The following is a 20635-nucleotide window of genomic DNA, read 5'->3' on the forward strand; positions in this document are numbered from 1 at the left end:
AGATCATCTTGGTTTCTAGTGCATTTGGATCTAATGGCATTTACAGTACTGCCTATCAGAAATGGGGTAATGATATGGAATTAATGTATTCTAAAAAAACATAACTTCTCTAAGATTTTTTGCTGTTTTCCTGTTGAAAATTAGCAGGTAAAACAAATATTGCTATTAAATGTGAGAATTTTTAGCTATGACCCTTTCCTATGCTAATAGTTCTGCCAGTTAATTTTTTTTCAGTCCTTCTCTTAGTCAAGATGAGTGATAAGCCAGACTTGTCGGAAGTGGAGAAGTTTGACAGGTCAAAACTGAAGAAAACTAATACTGAAGAAAAAAATACTCTCCCCTCTAAGGAAAGTAAGTCATTGGGTGGGGGAGGTTTCTTGTGGAGACAAACAATGGTGAAAGTTGATAGATTCAGTAAATGAACTCTTGTAAATTTTACCACAATGTAAGCAATAATTAAAGAACCATTGCATTTAATGCAACAGTTAGAAATATCAAATAGTTGTCTTCTTACTTGAGTTATATAAGTGGTACTCACACAATAGGCCTTAGTAGCGATGGGGGAATAAACTAGTTTCGTATTGGAAAATTACTAAAAACCACTTTGGAACCAATCTTGGAATATTGGATGTAGCACCAGAAAAATCTTAGTTTTGTCCACTTTATGTTTATTAGACATTTTTCTGCACCCAACAGTTTGGGTCATTGGTCTCATCCCTAAAGAACCATGAAAACTCTGCCCTTTTGGCATTTGCTACCTGACAAGATAAGGTGAAAGAACAAGTTTAGATCTGGGGTATACTCAGGCTCCCAGACTCAAGGGATCAGTTTTGCCCTCCAGAATTACAGCCTACTGGAGAAACTCTAAGTGTATTTGCAAAAGATGAGGGGCACTTTTTGTCATGTCAGCTTTGAGAGTTGCAAAGTTAGTCAAAATTATCTGAAAAGTTATAACTTCTGAGTTGTATGAGGCTAGAGAAATCTGGAGAAAATGCTTCACTTTCTCCTCAGTCCTCTAATAATCTATGAAAAAAATGGCAATAGCATACATCTACTTCTCAAATGAAAAAAGAAAAAAAACACCACAGTTGATGTAGATCCTAATGAATGTTCAGGTGGTTAACATACACATGTGCACATACTCACACATGCACCTGCCCCACTGTGAGGATTTGTGGTTAGTGCCCTGGCATTCTAAATTGAAAGCATGTATGACAGACTTCAATGATTTAGCAAAGAGCTCTTTTGGAAGAAACTGAAGTTAATCTTAGGAAAATACCCTCTTAATGATTTTTTGTGTTTGTTTTCCCTAGCTATCCAGCAGGAGAAAGAGTCTGTTCAAAAGTCATAAAATGGGGATCTTCTCCCAAGAACGAATTTCAACATTGCCTGAGAGTCTTGGTTTTAGCCTTGTCTTTTGTAAACTATGTTTGTAGAGATTTTAGGCAACTTGTGATGTCTTCTCACCTATACTCCTTGGCTAATAAGTCAGGAGTAACCAATGTTCCCTTAAGCTCATTTTTAAACTTCCCATTGGTGTATAAATTCCAGGTGGCAGATGCTGTTAGTCTCACCATTGATGGCCTTTGTGTGTGTAGTCCTTGTCCCACCTATAGGATGAGCCAATTTTAACCTTCTACAATGGGTGCCTCCATTGCTTCATAATCTTCATGTTTTTGTAGCTTCTCACAGTTTATTTTCATTTCTAATGTAGCAATAAAATATGAATATGAGGTGCATTGAGACTCCTATGGTTCATTCTTGGTGGTCTTCTAAGGAATGAAAAGTACACAAGGGTATACTTTTCAGCCAAACAAAATAGTTGAAGGAAAACTATTTTAGCAGATTATTCACATAGGAAATGCTTGATTCTGTTCAGATCCAGTGGGTGCTGACTTGTGGATGCTTGGTCCTTTCCCCCTACAGTTGGAATCATAGAGTTAGAGAACCTTGGGAGAGGTGGACATTTGGACTAACCCCTTTAACACAGAGATGAAGAAATGAAAACACAGAGTCTGAGGTGATTTATTCAATGTGAATAAGGGCTGGAATTGAAGCTGGGCTCTCTTGCCTTCTGGAAAGTATTTTTCAATTTAATGGGAGGGGACACCTAAGGTTGGGGTTGGATTGGGAAGCAGGCAGGAGGCATTTGTTAACACACACTGGACTAAGCACATCACATTTTCTATTGAGTATAAACTCAGATATCGGATACCTGTTAATTACCAGTAACGTGGAACCTCTGGTTTGGTTCTTGTACTGAACAGAATTTACTGTCTTAATGAACCAAGCAATTTGGTGTTCATGGTGAGCATGAAAGCTATGGAGTAGATTGTGCTCCCCTCACCCATGCATATGGTGAAGTCCTAACCCCCAGGGTGGTTGTATCTGAAGATAGGGTCTTTAGGAGGTAATTAAGGTTAAATGAAGCCATAAGGGTCATGCTCTAATCTGATTGGAATGGGGCTTTATAAGAGGAAGAGGGGAGAGGGATCCACCACGTGAGGACACAGCAAGAAGTCAGCCATCTGCAAGCCAAGAAGAGACTCCTCACCAGAACCTGACTGTGCTGGACCTTGATCTGGGACTTCTAGCATTCAGAATTGTGAGAAAATAAATTTCTGTTGTTTAAGCCACCCAGTCTATGATATTTTGTTATGGTAGCCCAAGCTAACTAAGACAATGACAATAGGAATACATGTAAATGTGTATGTCCCAATCCCTGCCCTTAAACAATACTTTTATCACTTTAAATTTATGCAAGCCAATTACCTATTTTTTTTTTTTTTGAGACAGAGTCTCACTCTGTTGCCCAGGCTAGAGTGAGTGCCGTGGCGTCAGCCTAGCTCACAGCAACCTCAAACTCCTGAGCTCGAGCGATCCTCCTGTCTCAGCCTCCCGAGTAGCTGGGACTACAGGCATGCACCACCATGCCCGGCTAATTTTTTCTATATATATTTTTAGCTGTCCATATAATTTCTTTCTATTTTTAGTAGAGATAGGGTCTCGCTCTTGCTCAGGCTGGTCTCGAACTCCTGAGCTCAAACGATCCGCCCACCTCGGCCTCCCAGAGTGCTAGGATTACAGGCGTGAGCCACCGCGCCCGGCCCCAATTACCTATTATCCCACCAATTAGAAGTGTTAGCATTTGGGTGTACTGTATAACCATCCAGACTGTTGATCTATTAGTCCAGATTGTGATCTTTTTCTACAAAAAAATGATTATGCTGTTAGTACCTATTTGCAACCTCAACGTATTATCTTACCTCCCCTTCCTAAGGGCTTACATCCTTAAATAATCAGTGGGGTTACAGGAAAAGGAAGTTTTTTTCTCTGCTATAGCTTAAAGTTCCATAAGCAAAACAGTAGGTGAGTCAACTTTGATCAAGTGCCAATGAGGTGACACAATCACAGGGTTTAGTGTAGCCAGAGGATTTGAACCTTGGAAGTAGTCATGTTTGGTCACCAATACCTCACTTCCGGCCTGAAACAATTGTCCAACAGAGTACTCAACCCTTTGCAGTGACATGCTATGTACATTATGCCCAAACTTGCCTCCCTGTAGCTTTATCCAATAGTCCCAGGACTGTGTGCTGGAGACCTGCACAGGGTGGTTAATCTGTCCTCCAGTATTTGATGTCAGCTGTTATGTGCCAGCCCCCATACCTCCAAGTCTTTTCCAGCTGAGACTTCTTAGATCCTTTGGACCCAGGTTACACAGATGGGTAACCATGATGGTTGCTCTTCTGATGTGCTCAAGTTTGCTTGTTTCTAGATATCTTTGGATCCTGATTCTGCTACCCAACACATTTGCTATCCTTTCAGTGTTGCCACTTGCAAACTTGGTAAATTTTCTGTACTTTCATGATAGATTCAGCAACCTCTGCATTTGCACACTAACACAGCTCAAGATTAGGCCCATTTCAAGGGGCCTAAAGGAAGGCACAAATATATTGTCAGGTAAGCTGGATTTGTACAGTAACTCCCAGTGTTCAGTTATATCTGGTTGTCATCCTTTTCATTAAAATATTGATTTCACCCTGGGCAATTTAAACTGAGTGGGAACAGATGAGAGGTACATGGCAAGAGCTGAAAGATAGGTAGTTGCTTAAGTGAATACTCATACAGAAATGGAATGAGAAAAACAATTGCTCATCTGGAGTAGTTTTGCCATGCATTTCTTCAAAAAATAATGTGGAGTTACTCTTTTTTTCTAGCTACTAGGTTCACTTGCTTCTCCAACCAATGGGAGATGTTTTTCCTCCCATAAACTCACTATAAGCAGAGATTGAGATTTAGCACCCTGAATCCATTTATTAATTGCAAAACTGACAACACTAAGGCCTTGTTGTAGCAGTTACATTTCTGGAGAAAGGAAAAAGAGGTAACAATGCAGCAGTCCCCAACCTTTTTGGCACCAGGGACTGGTTTCATGGAAGACAATTTTTCCACGGACTAGGTGGGGGTGGGGGTGGGTTTCTGTGGGTAGGGGTGTGTGTGGTGCAGAGTTCAGGTGGTGATGCATGGCCCGTTTCCTAACAGGCCACGGACTGGAACCAGCCGCGGCCCAGGAGTTGAGGACAGCAGACTTAATGAACGGTAGGGCCTAGGATAGAACTAGAGCATGCTACATAGTGGAACTACATTTGGTAAGTGAAGAAACCGAGGCCCAAAGAGGAAAAGAGTTGGTTTTGAGGTCATACAAAGGTTGTTGCTCAATACATAAAGAAGGTAACTTAGGACGATATATAGGACTTTACCCAGGTGTGTGTGATGATTATTTGTGACTATATCCTGAAGAACTTCTCAAAATGTGGTCCCTGAGCCAACCACCATCAGAATCCCCCTTGGCTATTAGTGTATATTCTTGGGGCCCCACCCCCAGAGATTCAGATTCAGTGAGGCTAACGAATGTTCTCTTGTCAGGGTATTGCAAAATTATGGTGTACATATTACTTCTCTCCTTTTATAATTTTTGACTTAATCTTTTTTTTTTTTTACAACATCTTCTGGGGCTCTCTCATAAAGAATGTTTCTTTCCTGATAATTGGTATTATTTATGTCTTGAGAGGAACAGAGGGGATAATTGGTCTGTAAGACTTTTACCTTAGATCACTTGTTCAATGAGTATGGTCCCTGGAATAGCAACATTAGCATCACCTGGGAACTTGTAACAGATACAAATTCTCAGGCTCTACCCCAGACCTAATGAATCAGAAACTAAGAGAGGGACCCAGAAATCTGTTTCAACATACTTTCCAGGTGATTCTGATGCACATTCAAGTTTAAGAACCACTGCTTTAGATAAATGGTTCACCACTGAAAATACTTTTAGGGCTGGGCTGTAATACCTAGCTAGGGAAAGGATAAAGGTATTTTTTCAATTCAGTAGGCATTTCTCAAGGGCCTATTACATCTAAAGGTGTGTGTAGGGAATACAAGAGATGAGTAAGAGACAGTCCTTGTCATCCAGGGACTTGTACTGTCATAGAAAGGATAAGGTAAGAATGCAGATGACCAACGTCTGTGACATGTCTTAACAAAAGTGGATTCAAAAGAGGGAGAGCCACATCTTGGAATGTGCATTTGGCCTTTGCAGGTCCTTGTGCTGTAACATATTCTTGCTCCTTCAAGGTACGCTGACCTACCATGATCCATGGGCAGAGTACACTTGTTAGAAGTAAAAAATAATAAACTCTGTTCAGGAAGTCATAGGAGTGAAATTGTGTATCGTATATACTTTAGCCATCACAAGTTTTCATCCAGCTAGGTTTTGAAGCTCCAATTTATTTTCACAAAGGTTGGACCTGACAAACAATTGGTAAGCAGAGAATTAGTGGAGGCAGGGATAGACGTGGGGGGAGAATAGATAGGGGCTGCGTTATAATATTGCTATTATTACCACATAGACAAAGAATATGAACATTCCTTACTTTGGTGGCTTTACATTAGGGGCCAGGAGAAACGATGTAGTTTTGTCTTCTGAATCAAGCCCTAAGCTTTTTCACCTGCTTCAGAGCACTACATTTTCCACCCTTAGGTAGGTTTTGTTAGAAGAGAACTGCCCATGGATGTAAAGTCTTTTTCTTGGCTTGAGTAGAAACTCTTTGACTTGGGGGAAGAGAGTGCTCTTTGAAAACAAGGGACCTGGCTGACAAGTTACTGCCTTCAGTTCTGATCAAAATCTCAGTGAATCAGAAAAAGCAAAAATGGAGAACAGCAGTCTGCAAACATAAAACATACAACAAAATGAGGATAGTTATGAATATATTAAACATCCTTAAATATTTACCAAGTTTAAAATTGTTTTCTTGGCAGTCCTTATTCCTAGAAAAATGCCCTAACTAAGAATTGGTGAATAAATATTAGAGCCATTGGCTTACAGAATCACTAAACTATACCTGTAAGTAACTACCTTAGGAAGAAAAAAGAGAATAATATAGGAAATATTTTTCACTGAAGAGAAAATCCTTTTCAAATATCTATGATAACACAATTGAAAATATTGATAAAATGTGGGAATTAAAAAATACAAATTACAGAATTAAACCCATCTCCCTCTTCCAAAAAGACCTAAGGACTAAGAGAATGAAAGTATCTGAGGTCCTCAATGAATTACCATCTCAAATGGCTTGGCTTTCCCGGATGTTTCCTGTCAGAACAGGTAGGGAACCTGCAGCCTTGGGGCCACATGTGGCCATCTGGATCTCTGAGTGCAGCCTTTTAACTGAATTAAAACTTGACTGAATCCAAAATTTGGATTTGGTCAGGGGACTGCACTTGGGGATCTGGAGGGCCACATGTGGCCTTGAGGAATCTCATTTTTGTTTAAAGAAAATATAATATGATGGTAAAATCCACTGAAGAGACTATGATAAAAGAGTTCTGGGAAGCCATATCTATAAATGAGGATACAACTATTCTGCATGAAATATTAGCAATCTAATCTAGTATTACATTAAATGAAGAGACTAAATGGACAAATTGAGATTCACTCAAGAATACAAAGATGTTTCTGTACTTAATTTTTTTTCTGGTTGTTAATGCTTTTGGTGTCATACTTAAGAATCCTTTGACAAATTTAAGATCATAAAGATTTACTTCTATATTTTCTTTTAAGAGTTATATATTTTTGTTTAGGTATTTGATTCATTTTGAGTTAATTTTTATATATGGTGTGAGAAAATCATTCAAATTCACTCTTTTACAAATGGTTATTCAGTTGTCCCAGCACCATTTGTTGAAAAGACTATTTTTTCTCCATTGAATAGCTTGGCATTCTTGTCAAGAATCAATTGACTGTAGATATCTAGGTTTATTTTTAGACTCTCATTCTTTTCCATTGATCTATGTTTGTTCTTAAGTCACTACCACACTGTCTTGATTTCTGTAGCTTTGTAGTAAGTGTGAGGTCTCCAATTTTGTACTTTTTCAAGATTCTTTTTGCTACTTTGTGTCACTTAAATTTGCATATGAATTTTAGGATGAGGTTGTTAATTACAGCAAAAAATGCCCACTAGAATTTTGATAGAGATCATGTTGAGTTGTAGATTAATTTGGGGGGTAATTTTCTCTTAACAATGTTAATTCTTTCAATCCATGAATATGGGTTGTCTTTCCATTTATTTAAATATTCTTCAATTAATTGCTTTCATGATGTTTTGTAGTTTTCAGAGTTTAAGTTTTCCATTTTATTTGTTACATTTATTCCTGAGTATTTTATTCCCTTTGATGAGATTGTAAATTAAATTGTTTTCAGAATTTCATTTTAGAATTATCAATTGCTAGGGTATAGAAATAGAATTGATTTTTGTACATTGATTTTATATCATGTAAACTTGCTGAACTGGTTTATTAATTCTAATAATTTTTAGTGGATATCTTAGGACTTTTTATATATAAGATCATGTCAACTACAAATAGAGATGGTTTTACTTCTTCCTTTACAATCTGGATTCCTTTTGTTTGTTTTTTGCCTAATTATTATGGCTGGAACTTGCAACATAATGTAGATTAGATTTAGCAGAGCAGACATTCTGATCTTAGGGAAGAAGCAGCCAGTCCTTCATCATTGAGTATGATGCACTAGCTGTGGGTTTTCATAGATGCCCTTTATCAGACTGATGGAGTCCCATTCCATTCCTAGTATATTGAATGTTTTTATCATGAAAAAATGTTGGATTTTGTAGAACTTTTTTTTCTGTGTCGATTTAAGTGATAATGTGTTTTTTATTTTTTATTCTATATATAATATATTGCATTAATTGATTTTCAGATGTTAAGCTATCCCTGCATTCCTGGGATAAATCCCACTTGATCATGATGTATAAACATTTTTATATATTGCTGGTTTTGGTTTCCTAATATTTTATTGTAGATTTAATAAGTGATACTGTTCTATAGTTTTCCTTTGTACAGTCTTTGGTTTTGGTATCATAGCAATACTATGATGGTAGGTGGGAATTATTCCCTCTTTTTCTTTTTTTGGAAGAGTTTGGTAATGATTGATGGACTTTATTTAGTAGAGAAATATATTTGAATTAGTGGAAGAAAATTTTTGTCAACCTAGAATGCTATATCCAGTGAAAATATTTATTTTTTAAGTTTACATTTACATGAATGCAGAATTTAAAACCTATCTGTCAGGTACAATGAACACCATTTGGGTGATGGGCACACTAAAAGCCCCAACTTAAGCATTATAAAAGGTATCCATGTAACGAAAACATTTGTACCTCTTTAATATCTTGAAATTAAAAAACGAGATCAGTGGGACACCCACCAAGGAAGTCATTTTAATCTTTCATCTTTATGAGTCTTCAGGAAAGGAGTCAAAGGGGATGGAAGGCCTTGCAGGTTTTCCCACAGAGACTGAGGTTTCAATAACTGTCAAAAAAAAAAAGGGTTATAGTGGAAACACACAGTCCCACACAGTCTGATCAAACATGGTACAAATGAGAAGTACCATCTTGGGGAATTGCTGCATTGAGATATGAGAATGCCTGAAATGTGTAGTCCTGTCTGAGGTTACCTTATCCCCTCCCATCAGCTGAGTAAGCCTGTCCTTAGTTGTCCATTGAGACACTCTATCATCTCTGTGAATTGGGAGTGATATGAAGCATGGAGAGTCCCATGATTGGGCCCACTAATGTGTAGCCTGGGCTACAAATCTGGCACTGTTATCAGATGCAATGTGCTCAGGAAAACTGAATAGAAAACAAATGTGGTTTTGTAGGACTAGATAGTGTGTCCTAAGTCAGTGGAATGTACAGAGATGGTGAAGCCAAACCTGGAGAAAGTGTCAACTGCAGTCAGGATCCAGTGAAATCTTCTGGATGGGATGAGACACTCAATATCATCTACCTGCCAAGAACATTCCAGCCCATTGGTTCAGGGAATCTGTCCCTAGGCAGTGCTTTTAGCTTTGGCTAGGGTGTGGTAGGAAGGACAACTTTTCCATGCTGTTTTGACATCTGACAACAGTGACAGTCCATGCATGTAGACCTAGGCTAAGATGGTATCTGAATTCCCATGAGCCATCCTGTTGTGGATCCAGGAGGCAATTGGTTGCATATCTGCTTGCTCCAGCACAGACACTTTAGTCTCTATGTATAGTTGACAAACATTGTCTGCTTCTTGGTAAAAGTCCCTTTTGTCAACATAGGGACCTTTCTGGTGAGCATCCACGTGGGTAACAATAGCTTACTAGGAGCAGAACTGATTTTTAACCAAATGTCTCATCCCCACAGGGGGGTTTGTTTTATATGCTGGCCCAAGACTAGGAATAAAATAAGCAGGAGATAGATAATTGGGCAAGATCAAAGATGTGGAAGAGGTAGAAGCTGGGGGAGTGTGGAGGGAACTCCAAGGGGTCTTTGTTGGTAGACTTGGAAAAGACAAATCTCTATTTGAAGGGAATGGCTTTTCCCTACTCACCTCTGCCCTGAGGTGGTTATTTTAAATCTTAAGGGAACTCTGGACCTTTTAGGTTTGGTTTCCAGGGAAGAAGCATGGTCCTTCTCTGAATAAGAACCTTCCTTATGTTATGGGTCAGCAGTGATGTCTTTCTGGTGTGTGTTCGGGCAGAAAGTGTCAGGATTGGAGTGGGAAGAGACTGACTCCCTTGGTCAGCATGAGGTGGAAATGGCTCTGGACCCTAAATAAGGACACCCAGCCATGCCCACAGTTCTGTTACTGATCACTATGGGATCCTGGCCAACTCTTCTTTGGGTCCACTTTGAGTCCTCACCTGTCAAATGAGAGAAAGGACAAGATGGTGTGGAAGGTTCTCATAGGTTTGTTCCCAGAGGATTTACCCGTCAGGCCCAGAGGCCTAGTTCTTGACTGTGAACTCCTGACTAAAACCCAGGCTTAACAGAGGGTATAGTAAGAGCCTGTACCTCCAAGGCACAAGAGGAGGTATGTGTGTGCAGGACTCAACTTATTCCCAGGTGTTGGGGATGCAGTGTGGCTCTGCACAGTCCACTACACACTGGGCAGGTACACATTGTGTATGTGGCAACATCATTCCATGTGGCTCATCCAACTGACCTCAGGATCTCCTTTTTCAGAGGTTGGAGCTATCAGCAATGAGAGGAGTGGGTTAACTTCTAGAAGGAGAATGACCTGATTCCCAGACACTGGAAATTCCAAACCTCATGCCCTACACCCAATATGGGCAAGAACAGCATGTAGTAAGCCACCTCATGAGGAAGTTTTGACATTTAAAGCAGGTGGCTTCAGTCCACTATAACAAAACCTAGTTTTATGTATGGAAAGTAGAAGTTTCAAAGTATCAGTAACAGTAAATCAGAACCTTAAGGAGTAGGCAAGACACACAGTTGAATATCATGCTAAGGGAGATTATACCATGCTGTTAGATTAGTGATGTTCTTTCCCTTAATACAAGCTGGCACGATATACTATAGAAAGAGCTTACTATTATTATACTAAGCTTAATCACCAATAACCACAGGCAGAGGAGATGTGGTGCTTTCCTTTATAAAACTCTGTGACCTCTTGGGACTATTCACATGCTGTGTGTAAACAAAGCAGATGTGCTAGGAATATGCTTCTGCTCCCCCTTCCAAAGCCCACTAGTTGTTACTCTTACTAATCAAACACTTAACATGACATTTAACCTTTTGCTTCTTGATCTTGAAATTTATCAGGCAGTAAATGCTTGGCCTTAACAAATGCTAGAGTGATCAGGAGCTGTTAGTGATGTTATAACTTCCCATAAAATCACTGAAGGATGGGAGGCTGAAGCAGAAAGATTGCTTGAGTCCAGGAGTTTGAGGTTGCTGTGAGCTGGGATGGCGCCACGGCACTCTAGCCTGGGCAACAGAGTGAGACTCTGTTTCCAAAAAAAAAAAAAAAAAAAAAATCACTTAAGGCAATTAAGTTTCCAATTATCACCAGATGTTGAGTTTGATAATGCCCTTGTTCTGCCAGGACAGATACATTTCATAAGATTGAGGAATGAAAGAATAGGAATTATTAATTAAGGGAGGTAAACGTGAAATTGCATCTTTGTGAAAAACATTTTTTTTCAGTACAATACTAAATTTAGAGTTTGAAAAAAAAAAAAACTAATGAAAGATGCTGTTTAGTTTAACATCCTTCCTAAGATCAGAGCAGATGAATCAAGATAAAATATACTGATTTTCACAGAAAAACATTTAGCTTAAAAATGCTGGGATTCAAGACTTACTCTCTGAAAATAGCTGAAGCCATGTAATTATTTCAAAGACCAGAAACTGTGATTAGAGATTAGTGTTCCTTTCTTAAATTCATATATATGTAGGGAACCCATGTAATAAGAATGTGTGTGGGGGGGGGAGAGAAAGAGGGAACACATGCACTTAGGATATTTTTTTCTTGTAGGTAAGTTAAATTCAAATAATTATACATAAAGAAGAGGTAGAACTGAAAACGTTAATGTAGACTTTAAAGGCCATCTAATTCCACCCTCATTGTACAGATAAGGAAATAGAGACAAGTCTGATTTGCTGAAGGTTTCACAGATACCCGCTGGGTTAGAATCCCAGGGTATGAATTCTCAGGCCATTGAGAGAGAGAGAAGAAATACCATTTGTATTAATTATAAGAACCATCACTGTGCAAACCCTAGCAGAATCACCTGTGGAAATCCCTGTGGCCCAGAACCTGGTTAAGAGTTCCTTGGTGGGTGTCCACTGGTCTCCTTTTTTATTTCAAGATATTAAGGGGGTCCAGATATTTTTGTTACATGGATACCTTTTATAATGCTTAAGTTGGAGCTTTTAGTGTACCTATCATCTGAATAGTGTTCATTATTACCCAATAGGTAGGTTTTTATTTCTCCCTCTTCCCTCTCCCCTACTTGATTTCCTATGACTGTTACATCTCTTTGAGTTGTGTGTCCATCAATTAGCTCCCAATTATTAGAGAATACATGTGGTGTTTGTTTTTCCATTCCTGAGATACTTCACTTAGGATAATGGACTCCAATTCCATCCAAGTTGCTGCAGAAAATATTAATTTATTTTTTTGTGGCTCAGCAATACTCCATGGTGTGTGTGTGTGTGTGTGTGTGTACGTGTATGTGTGTGTGTATCACATTTCCTGAATCCACTCATGAGTTGATGGGCACTTAGGTTGATTCCTCATCTTTGCAGTTGTGAATTGCACTGCAACAAACATTTGAGTGTGGGTGTCTTTTTGATAAAATGACTTCTTTTCCCTTGGGTAGATACCCAGCAGTGGGACTGCTGGGTTGATTCATAAATCTACATTTGTCTCTCTGAGGAATCTCCAGACTATTTTCCATAGAGGTTGTATTAATCTGCAGTCCCACGAATAGTGTATAAGTGTTCCTTTCTCTCTGGATCCTCACCAGCATCCATTATTTTTTGATTTTTTATTAATGGCCATTCTCATTGTAGTTTTGATTTGCATTTCCTTGATGATTGGTGATGTTGACCATTTCTTCATATGTTTGTTGTCCATCTGTCTATCTTCTTTTGAAAAACTTCTGTTCATGTCTTTTGCCCACTTTTTAATGGGGTTGTTTGTTTTTCTTGCTGATTTGTTTGAGTTCTTTGTAGATTCTGGATGTTAGCCCTTTATTGGATGTATGGTTTGTGAATATATTCTCCCATTCTGTAGGTTGTCTATTTACTCTGTTGATTATTTCCTTTGCTGTGCAGAAGCTTTTTTAATTTAATCAACTCCCATTTGTTTATTTTTGTTGTTGTATTTGCCTTTGGGGTCTTAGTCATAAATTCTTTGCCTAGGCCAATGTCTAGAAGAGTATTTCCTACATTTTCTTCTAGAATGTTTATGGTTTCATCTCTTACATTTAAGTCTTTTATCCATCTTGAATTAACTTTTGTATATGGCGAGAGATAAGGAGGGTCCTATTTCATTCTTCTGCATGTGGCTATCCAGTTTTCCCAACACCATTTATTGAATAGGGCTTCTTTTCCCCAGTATATGTTGTTGTCTGCTTTGTTGAAGATCAGTTGGTTGTACGTAGATGGTTTTATATCTGGGTTCTTTATTCTGTTCCATTGGTCTATGTCTCCACTTTTATACTAATACATGCTGTTTTGGTTATTATAGCCTTGTAGTACAATTTGAAGTCTGATAATGTGATGCCTCCTGATTTGTTCCTTTTACTTAAGGTTACTTTGGCTAGTCAGGCTCTTTTTTGGTGCCAAATGAAGCATATAATTATGTTTTCTAGATCTGTGAATATGACTTTGGTATTTTGATGGGGATTGTACTGAATCTGTAAATCAATTTGGGCAGTATGGACATTTTAACAATGTTATTTCTATCGATGCATGAGCATGATATGTTTTTTTGTTTTTTGTTTTTTTTTTTTTTTGAGACAGAGTCTCACTCTGTTGTCCAGGCTAGAGTGAGTGCCGTGGCGTCAGCCTAGCTCACAGCAACCTCAAACTCCTGAGCTCAAGCGATCCTCCTGTCTCAGCCTCCCGAGTAGCTGGGACTACAGGCATGCACCACCATGCCCGGCTAATTTTTTCTATATATATTTTTAGCTGTCCATATAATTTCTTTCTATTTTTAGTAGAGGTGGGGTCTCGCTCTTGCTCAGGCTGGTCTCGAACTCCTGAGCTCAAACGATCCGCCCACCTCGGCCTCCCAGAGTGCTAGGATTACAGGCGTGAGCCACCGCGCCCGGCCGAGCATGATATGTTTTTCCATTCGTTTGTGTCATCTGCGATTCCTTTCCTCAGAATTTCATAATTCTCCTTGTAGGGATCTTTTACGTCCTTGGTTAACTATATTTTTAAGTATTTTATTTTCTTTGTAGCTGTTGTGAATCAATTTCCCTTTTAAAGATCCCTTCATTGAGTAACCATATCCAGAGATCTCTTCAGAAAGATCCTTGCTCAGACTGTCCAGGAGAGAACACCTGTTTACTACTTTTATGTCTTTTTGTTGGTCAATTTTTGCTGTTTTCACAGTAGCCACTTTTCCCATACCTGAAAATTTGTCAGTTAAGATTCACATTGTGTTGTGGACTGATTGATCTGACCTCTGAGGTTTCATTGAGATTTATAACTAGGAAGAGTGGCATGAATGAATATGGAAATTTGAATTTGAATCTTGTTAACAATCCCATCATACACTGTTCCCACTCCCTCATTGTAGACCCAAGGGATGACTAAGGTGGTTCACATGGCCACTATAGCCTCTATGAGTCTGGTTCAGATATGTTATCCAGTGGCAGGTCAAACCTGTTAGAGCACAAATGGTACCCAGATGAGGAAGGAAAGGGTTTCAAGTATGTTTATCCTTTCTCATCTTCCCTTCTTCTTCTTCCTCCTTAGACAAAGTGGTTACTGTCAACGTACTCTGTGAGGTGATGCACCCCACAAGATACCACTCTCCCTCACTAAGTTTAACAAAATTACCTCCTTCATCATGGAGGCAAACTAACCAAATCTCTAAAATCTCTTCAGGCCATTGGGCAAAGTGGTCCTGAAAGGCTCTACGTTGTTTTTCATTAAAAGCATGAATTTCAATAAATCACTGCTTTATAGACTTTCCATTGGTGCCAAGGGCTAACAATAGTCATTGGGTGCAACTCAGCCATGAGGGTCTCTAGTGACTTTTGGGCCAATCATGGGAGAACAGTAGACAGTAACCACAGAATTGCCCCTGGCTTGGAGCCCCTCTGTTGGTTGTCAAAGTTGATCCACTGGATGAGTTCAGCAAAGGAGTTGGGAGCTAACGATAAGGACCAACAGCTCCCTCAAAATAAAATATCTTATATAAGCAATCACTAGCAACCTCCAAAAATTTCCAGTGACTTCTGCTAGCATTTCCTAAGAACCACTGCTATAGCTAGCAAAGTGTCCTGTGGAATCTGCTAGCATTTCTCAAGGCCTATTGGCAAAGTGCCCTGTGGGGCCCTCAAACTCTTGCAAAACATCCACTAGCACCTCCTGAGAGTGCCCTGTGGACTTCACTAGCACCCCATTGGCAAAGTGGCCTACGGGATTTTCAGGACTTCTGTTCTTACATAATTGTGGTTAATCCACTATCCTGCTTGCTGTACCAAATTGTCAGGAGTTCAGCTGAGCTCAAGAGAGATGAGCTACCAGATGTCAGAATAAGCTGATTAAGACAAGCCTAAATGAAAGTAAAAATCAAGCTTTTAATCACTTAATGTTATAATATAACCAAGAGGCTAAACTAGAGAAAACACCAACTCCCCCTTTTCCATTTTTCTTCATGGAGTGCTGTTGGTCTAGGGTCAGGCGAGTCATCACAGATGTGGATGTCATCTCATAGCCAATGAAGCCCTGAATAAAAGGCTCCTGCAATTTTATGGGCAAGGAGGCCATGGGGTAGGGAAAGGAGTGGAAAAAATCTGAGTGCTGATCAGAGTGGAGAAAAGTGTCTTTAAGATTACAACTTCCCAACTCCATAAGGAGGTCTTGGCATCAGTACCTGATCAAAGTCTTTGCCAAAGACCCAGATAAAGAAACCTCTGAATGGAGGCATTTGGTCTAGGAATGCAAATATGTATAAGAGCATGGCCAGCTAGTTGAGCCTGAGTGCTTGACTGCAACTCCCTTCAGAAACCGTAATTCACTGGCTGTGCATTAAGGCTGGTGTGGGGAAGCAGATTCTCCCCATGAAGCTTAACAGGTAAAATCTTTACAATTGCCTATGGTTGGGCCTGAAAAATCACACATAGATTTTTAGCCAGGAGCTGGACTCATCAAATAGAATATGTGAACAAAACCATTAACCAAGTAATCCTGACAGACATATATACATAACATTCAACCCAACACTGTCAGAATACATATTCTTCTCAAGTGCATATGAAACATTTTTCAGAATATACTATATGGTAGGTCACAAAAAATCTAAATACATGTTAAAAGATTGAAGCAACACACTCTTTAAAAGTCAACAAGTCAAAGAAAATCACAAAGGATATTGGAAAATACTTTGAGATGAATGAAAATAAAAGTGCAACATACCAAAACTTATGGGACACAGTAAAAGCAGTGTTCAGAGTAAAACTTACAGCTGTCTGTGTCTACATTAATAAAGAAGAAAGATCTGAAATACATAACCTAAGCTTTCATCTTAAGGAACTCAAAAAGAGAGGACACTAAACCCAATGAAAGCAAAAGGGAGGACATAATAAATATGGGAGGAGATAAATTAAATAGAGACAAAAACAATGGAGAGAATCAATGAATCCAAAAGTTGGTTCTTTGAAAACACCAGCAAAATTGACATACCCAGTTAGATTGATCAATAAAAAATAGAGAGAATATTCAATTTATGAAAGTCAGAAATAAGAGTGTGGGCATTACTGCTGACCTTATATAAATTTTAAAAAATTATAAAAAAATACTATGAACAATTTTGTGCCAAGAAATTTAAAAATCTAGATGAAATGGACAAATTCCTACAAATACATAAATTACCCAAACTGACTCAAGAAGAAATAGGAAATCTCAATAGGCCTAAAACAAATAGAGAGATTGAATCAGGAATGAAAAATTTTCCAACTAAGAAAAGCCTAGGACAGGATAGATGGCTTGACTGGTAAATTCTAGCAAACATTTAAAGAAGAATTAATACCAATCCTTTTCAATTTTTTCCAAAAGATTCAAGAGGAGGGAACACTTCCAGTTCATACAATGAGACCAGAATTGCCCTGATATAAAAGCCAAACCTAGATATCGAATGGAAAGAAAACCAGAGACCAATAGCCCATAGATAGGTAGATAGATACAGATATATAGATGCACAATCCTCAAAAACACTAGCAAACTGAATCTAGCAGCATATTAAAAAAGGTTACATACCATGACCAAGTCGAATTTATTCCAAAAATAAAGGGTGGTTCAGCATATGGAAACCAAACAATTTAATATAATACATTAATAGGAAATGAAGGGAGAAAAACCCCACACAGTTCTCTCAATTGATGTAGAAAAAGCATTTGACAAAATCCAACACTCTTATGATAGAAACACTCAACAAATTATGGATAGAAGGAGAGTTACTCAACCTGATAGAGGATATCTACAAAAAACAGCTAACATCATACTTGAAGGTAAAAGGCTAAAAACTTTCCCCATAAGGTCAGAGACGATAGAAGAATGTCTGATATCATGACGTCTACTCAACATTGTACTGGATTTTCTAGCTAAGATTATTAGGCAAGAAAAAGAAATAAAAGGCATCCAAATTGCAAAGGAAGAAGTAACACTATATCTTTTCACAGATGACATGATCCTGTATATTAAAAAAACTAAAAATCCATGAAACATCTATTAGAGATAATAAATGAATTCAGCAAATTTGCTGTATACAAGAGCAACATACAAATATAAATTCTGCCTCTATTCACTAGCAATGAAATTAAGAAACAATTCTGTTTATAATAGCATCAAAAAGAATAAAATACTTAGGGATAAAATTAACCAAGAAAGCACAAAACAAGTACACTGAAAACTATATGACATCATTTAATGAAATTGAAGAATAACTAAATAAATAGACATCCTACTTGCGTGGAATGGAAGACTTAGTTGTTAAGATGGTAATACACTCAAACTTAATCTGCTGATTCAATTCAATCCCTATCAAAATACCAACAGCCTTTTTTTCTTTGCAGAAATGTAAATACCATCCTAAAATTCATATGAAGTTGCAAAGTATCCTCAATAACCAAAACAATCTTGAAAAAGAAGAACAAATTTGGAGTACTCACACTTCCCAATTTCAAAATTTACTTCAAATCTATAGTAATTAAGACAGCATGCTACTGGCTTAAGGATAGGCATATAGAACAATGAAATAAAATTGAGAATCCAGAAAGAAATCCAAACAGCTATGGTCAATTGATTTTCAACAGGGTTTCCAAGACTATTCAATATGGAAACAATAGTCTTTCAACAAATTTTATGACTGGACATCCACATGCAAGAGAACAAATTTGGATTCTTTCTTCACATCATATATAGAAATTAAAGTGAATTAGAAACCTAAATATTATAGCTAAAAGTATAAAATTCTTAAAAGAAAACTAGTGACAAATTTATGATTTGGGATATGACAATGGATTCTCAGACATGACCTAAAATAGCAAGCAACAGAAAATATAGATAAATTGGACTCCAACAAACAACTATTGAATATCAAAGAACACTCTCAAAAAGGGAAAGATAACACACAGAAATGGAGAAAATCAAATGTATGATTTAAAAATCTGATATTTGATAAGGGTCTAATATCGGGAATATATGAGGAACTCTTACAACCTCCAAATGAAAATACAAACAACACAGTTTAAAAAAGTGGGTAAAGGATTTGAATAAACATTTGTTCAAAGAAGATATAAAAATGGCTAACAAGCACATTTAAAAGATACTCAACATCATTCATTAGTTATCAGGGAAATGCAAATCAAAATCACAATGAGATACCATTTACCAGCTAGGATGGCTATAATATTAAATATTTTTTTAAAACCCCAGAAAATAACAAATGTTGGTGAGAATACAGAGGAATCAAAACTCTCATACTTTGATGATAGCAAGGTAGAATGGTTCATCTGTTGTGCATAACAATTTGGTGGTTTGTGAACAAGTTAAACAGAATTGCCACATGACCCAGCAATTCCAATCCTAGGTATATAGCCAGAATTAAAAACAAGTGTTCAAACAAAAACTTGTTCATGAATGTTTATAGGAGTTCTATTTACAAGAGCCAAAAGATGGAAACAATCCAAAAGTTAACCAACAGATGAATGAATAAATAAAATGTGGTATATCTATTAATAATATTATTCAGCCATAAAAAGAAAAGAAGTTCTGATCTATGCTACAAAATAGATGAATATTGGACACATTAAGGTAAGTGAAAGAAACCAGATAAAAAAGGCCACATAGTGTATGATTCTATTTGTATGAAATATTTAGAATAGGAAAACCCATAAACAAAACATAAATTAGAGTTTTCCAGGGCCCAAGGGAAGAGAAGAATGGGGTATAACTGCTTAATGAATATTAAGGGATTTCCATTTGGGACAATAAAAAATTGGAACTAGATAGTGGTAATTTTTATTCAACATTGTGAATGTACTTAATTCTGAATTTTACACTTTAAAATTGTCAAAACAGTACATTTTGTTACATGTATTTTACCACAATAAAAATAAGTTTAAAAGTGATAATTTCTTAATGAGAATTTCATGTTTTTGTATTTTTATTGTATCTATTTAAAGTGTACACTACGATGTTTTGATATACATACACAGAGTGAAATGATTAATAAGAAAATGAACATATCCATCATCTCACATAGTTGTCTTTTTTATGCTAAGAACACCTAAAATCTACTTTCTTCGCAATTTTTTAGTATAAAATACAATATTAACTCTAGTCCTCATCCTGTACATAAAATCTCTAAATAAATACAATATACATTCCATTGTTCTTAATAAACAAAGGTACAAGGCGTTATTGGGTATAAGTGATTTAGTATACACAGAGTTTCCCAAAATATTTTCCAAGTGCCTCAAATACCTGTTAAAAAATATTCCATTCTCAAATAAAAGACTCCCCCTTTGAGATTCACATTTCATGTTCGCATATGATCTTTAAAAAGTCCTGCAGTATGTAAATCATTTCTCGTTCAGTTCTGTATGTTCCACACTTCTTTTATGGTAGAATGTACTTTTATTGCTATCTCACAGACCTAGTGCAGAAGAAACCTAGAAATACTGAAATGAGAGAAAAATAAAGTGGATTATTTAAAGTACATATTATATAAAGTATCACAGGTGACAATTTTCAACCATTTATCAAAAAACATTAAAATGTCCCATGAATGTTAGTATGATTGTGTTATTTGCTTACCTTTACTCATTCGATACCACTTTCATAATGTACCGAATGTGAATATCACCTATAATTTTACTTAATGTTTTCTTTTAAATCAATTCATTGTTTTTTTTCACATAAAGGAAATGAGGGAGTTTTAAAAGAAGAAATAAAAAACAATTCTTATGGCCAAGCACTTTCAGCATGGCATCAAGAAGGCCAGGGCCTGTGCAAGAGACCAGAATTTGTCACTACCACTT

General features: G+C 37.4%; 1 protein-coding gene across 1 annotated transcript; it reads left to right on the top strand.

Moving 5' to 3' along the window:
* The first annotated feature begins 243 nt into the window (after positions 1 to 243).
* On the top strand, positions 244 to 1372 carry TMSB15A (thymosin beta 15A). Its single transcript, XM_069463907.1, has 2 exons — positions 244 to 351; positions 1314 to 1372. Exons 1-2 carry the CDS (start codon positions 252 to 254, stop codon positions 1349 to 1351), a joined length of 138 nt encoding a protein of 45 aa, XP_069320008.1. The 5' UTR covers positions 244 to 251; the 3' UTR covers positions 1352 to 1372.
* The last annotated feature ends 19263 nt before the right edge of the window (positions 1373 to 20635 follow it).

The sequence above is a fragment of the Eulemur rufifrons genome, chromosome 30, assembly GCF_041146395.1.
Source record: "Eulemur rufifrons isolate Redbay chromosome 30, OSU_ERuf_1, whole genome shotgun sequence".
Lineage (NCBI taxonomy): Eukaryota > Metazoa > Chordata > Mammalia > Primates > Lemuridae > Eulemur > Eulemur rufifrons.

Coding starts and splice junctions, on each gene's coding strand:
- TMSB15A (XM_069463907.1), top strand. CDS start 252: ATGAGTGATAAGCCAGACTTGTCGGAAGTGGAGAAGTTTGACAGGTCA. Junction 352..1,313: donor TACTCTCCCCTCTAAGGAAA/GTAAGTCATTGG, acceptor TGTTTTCCCTAG/CTATCCAGCAGGAGAAAGAG.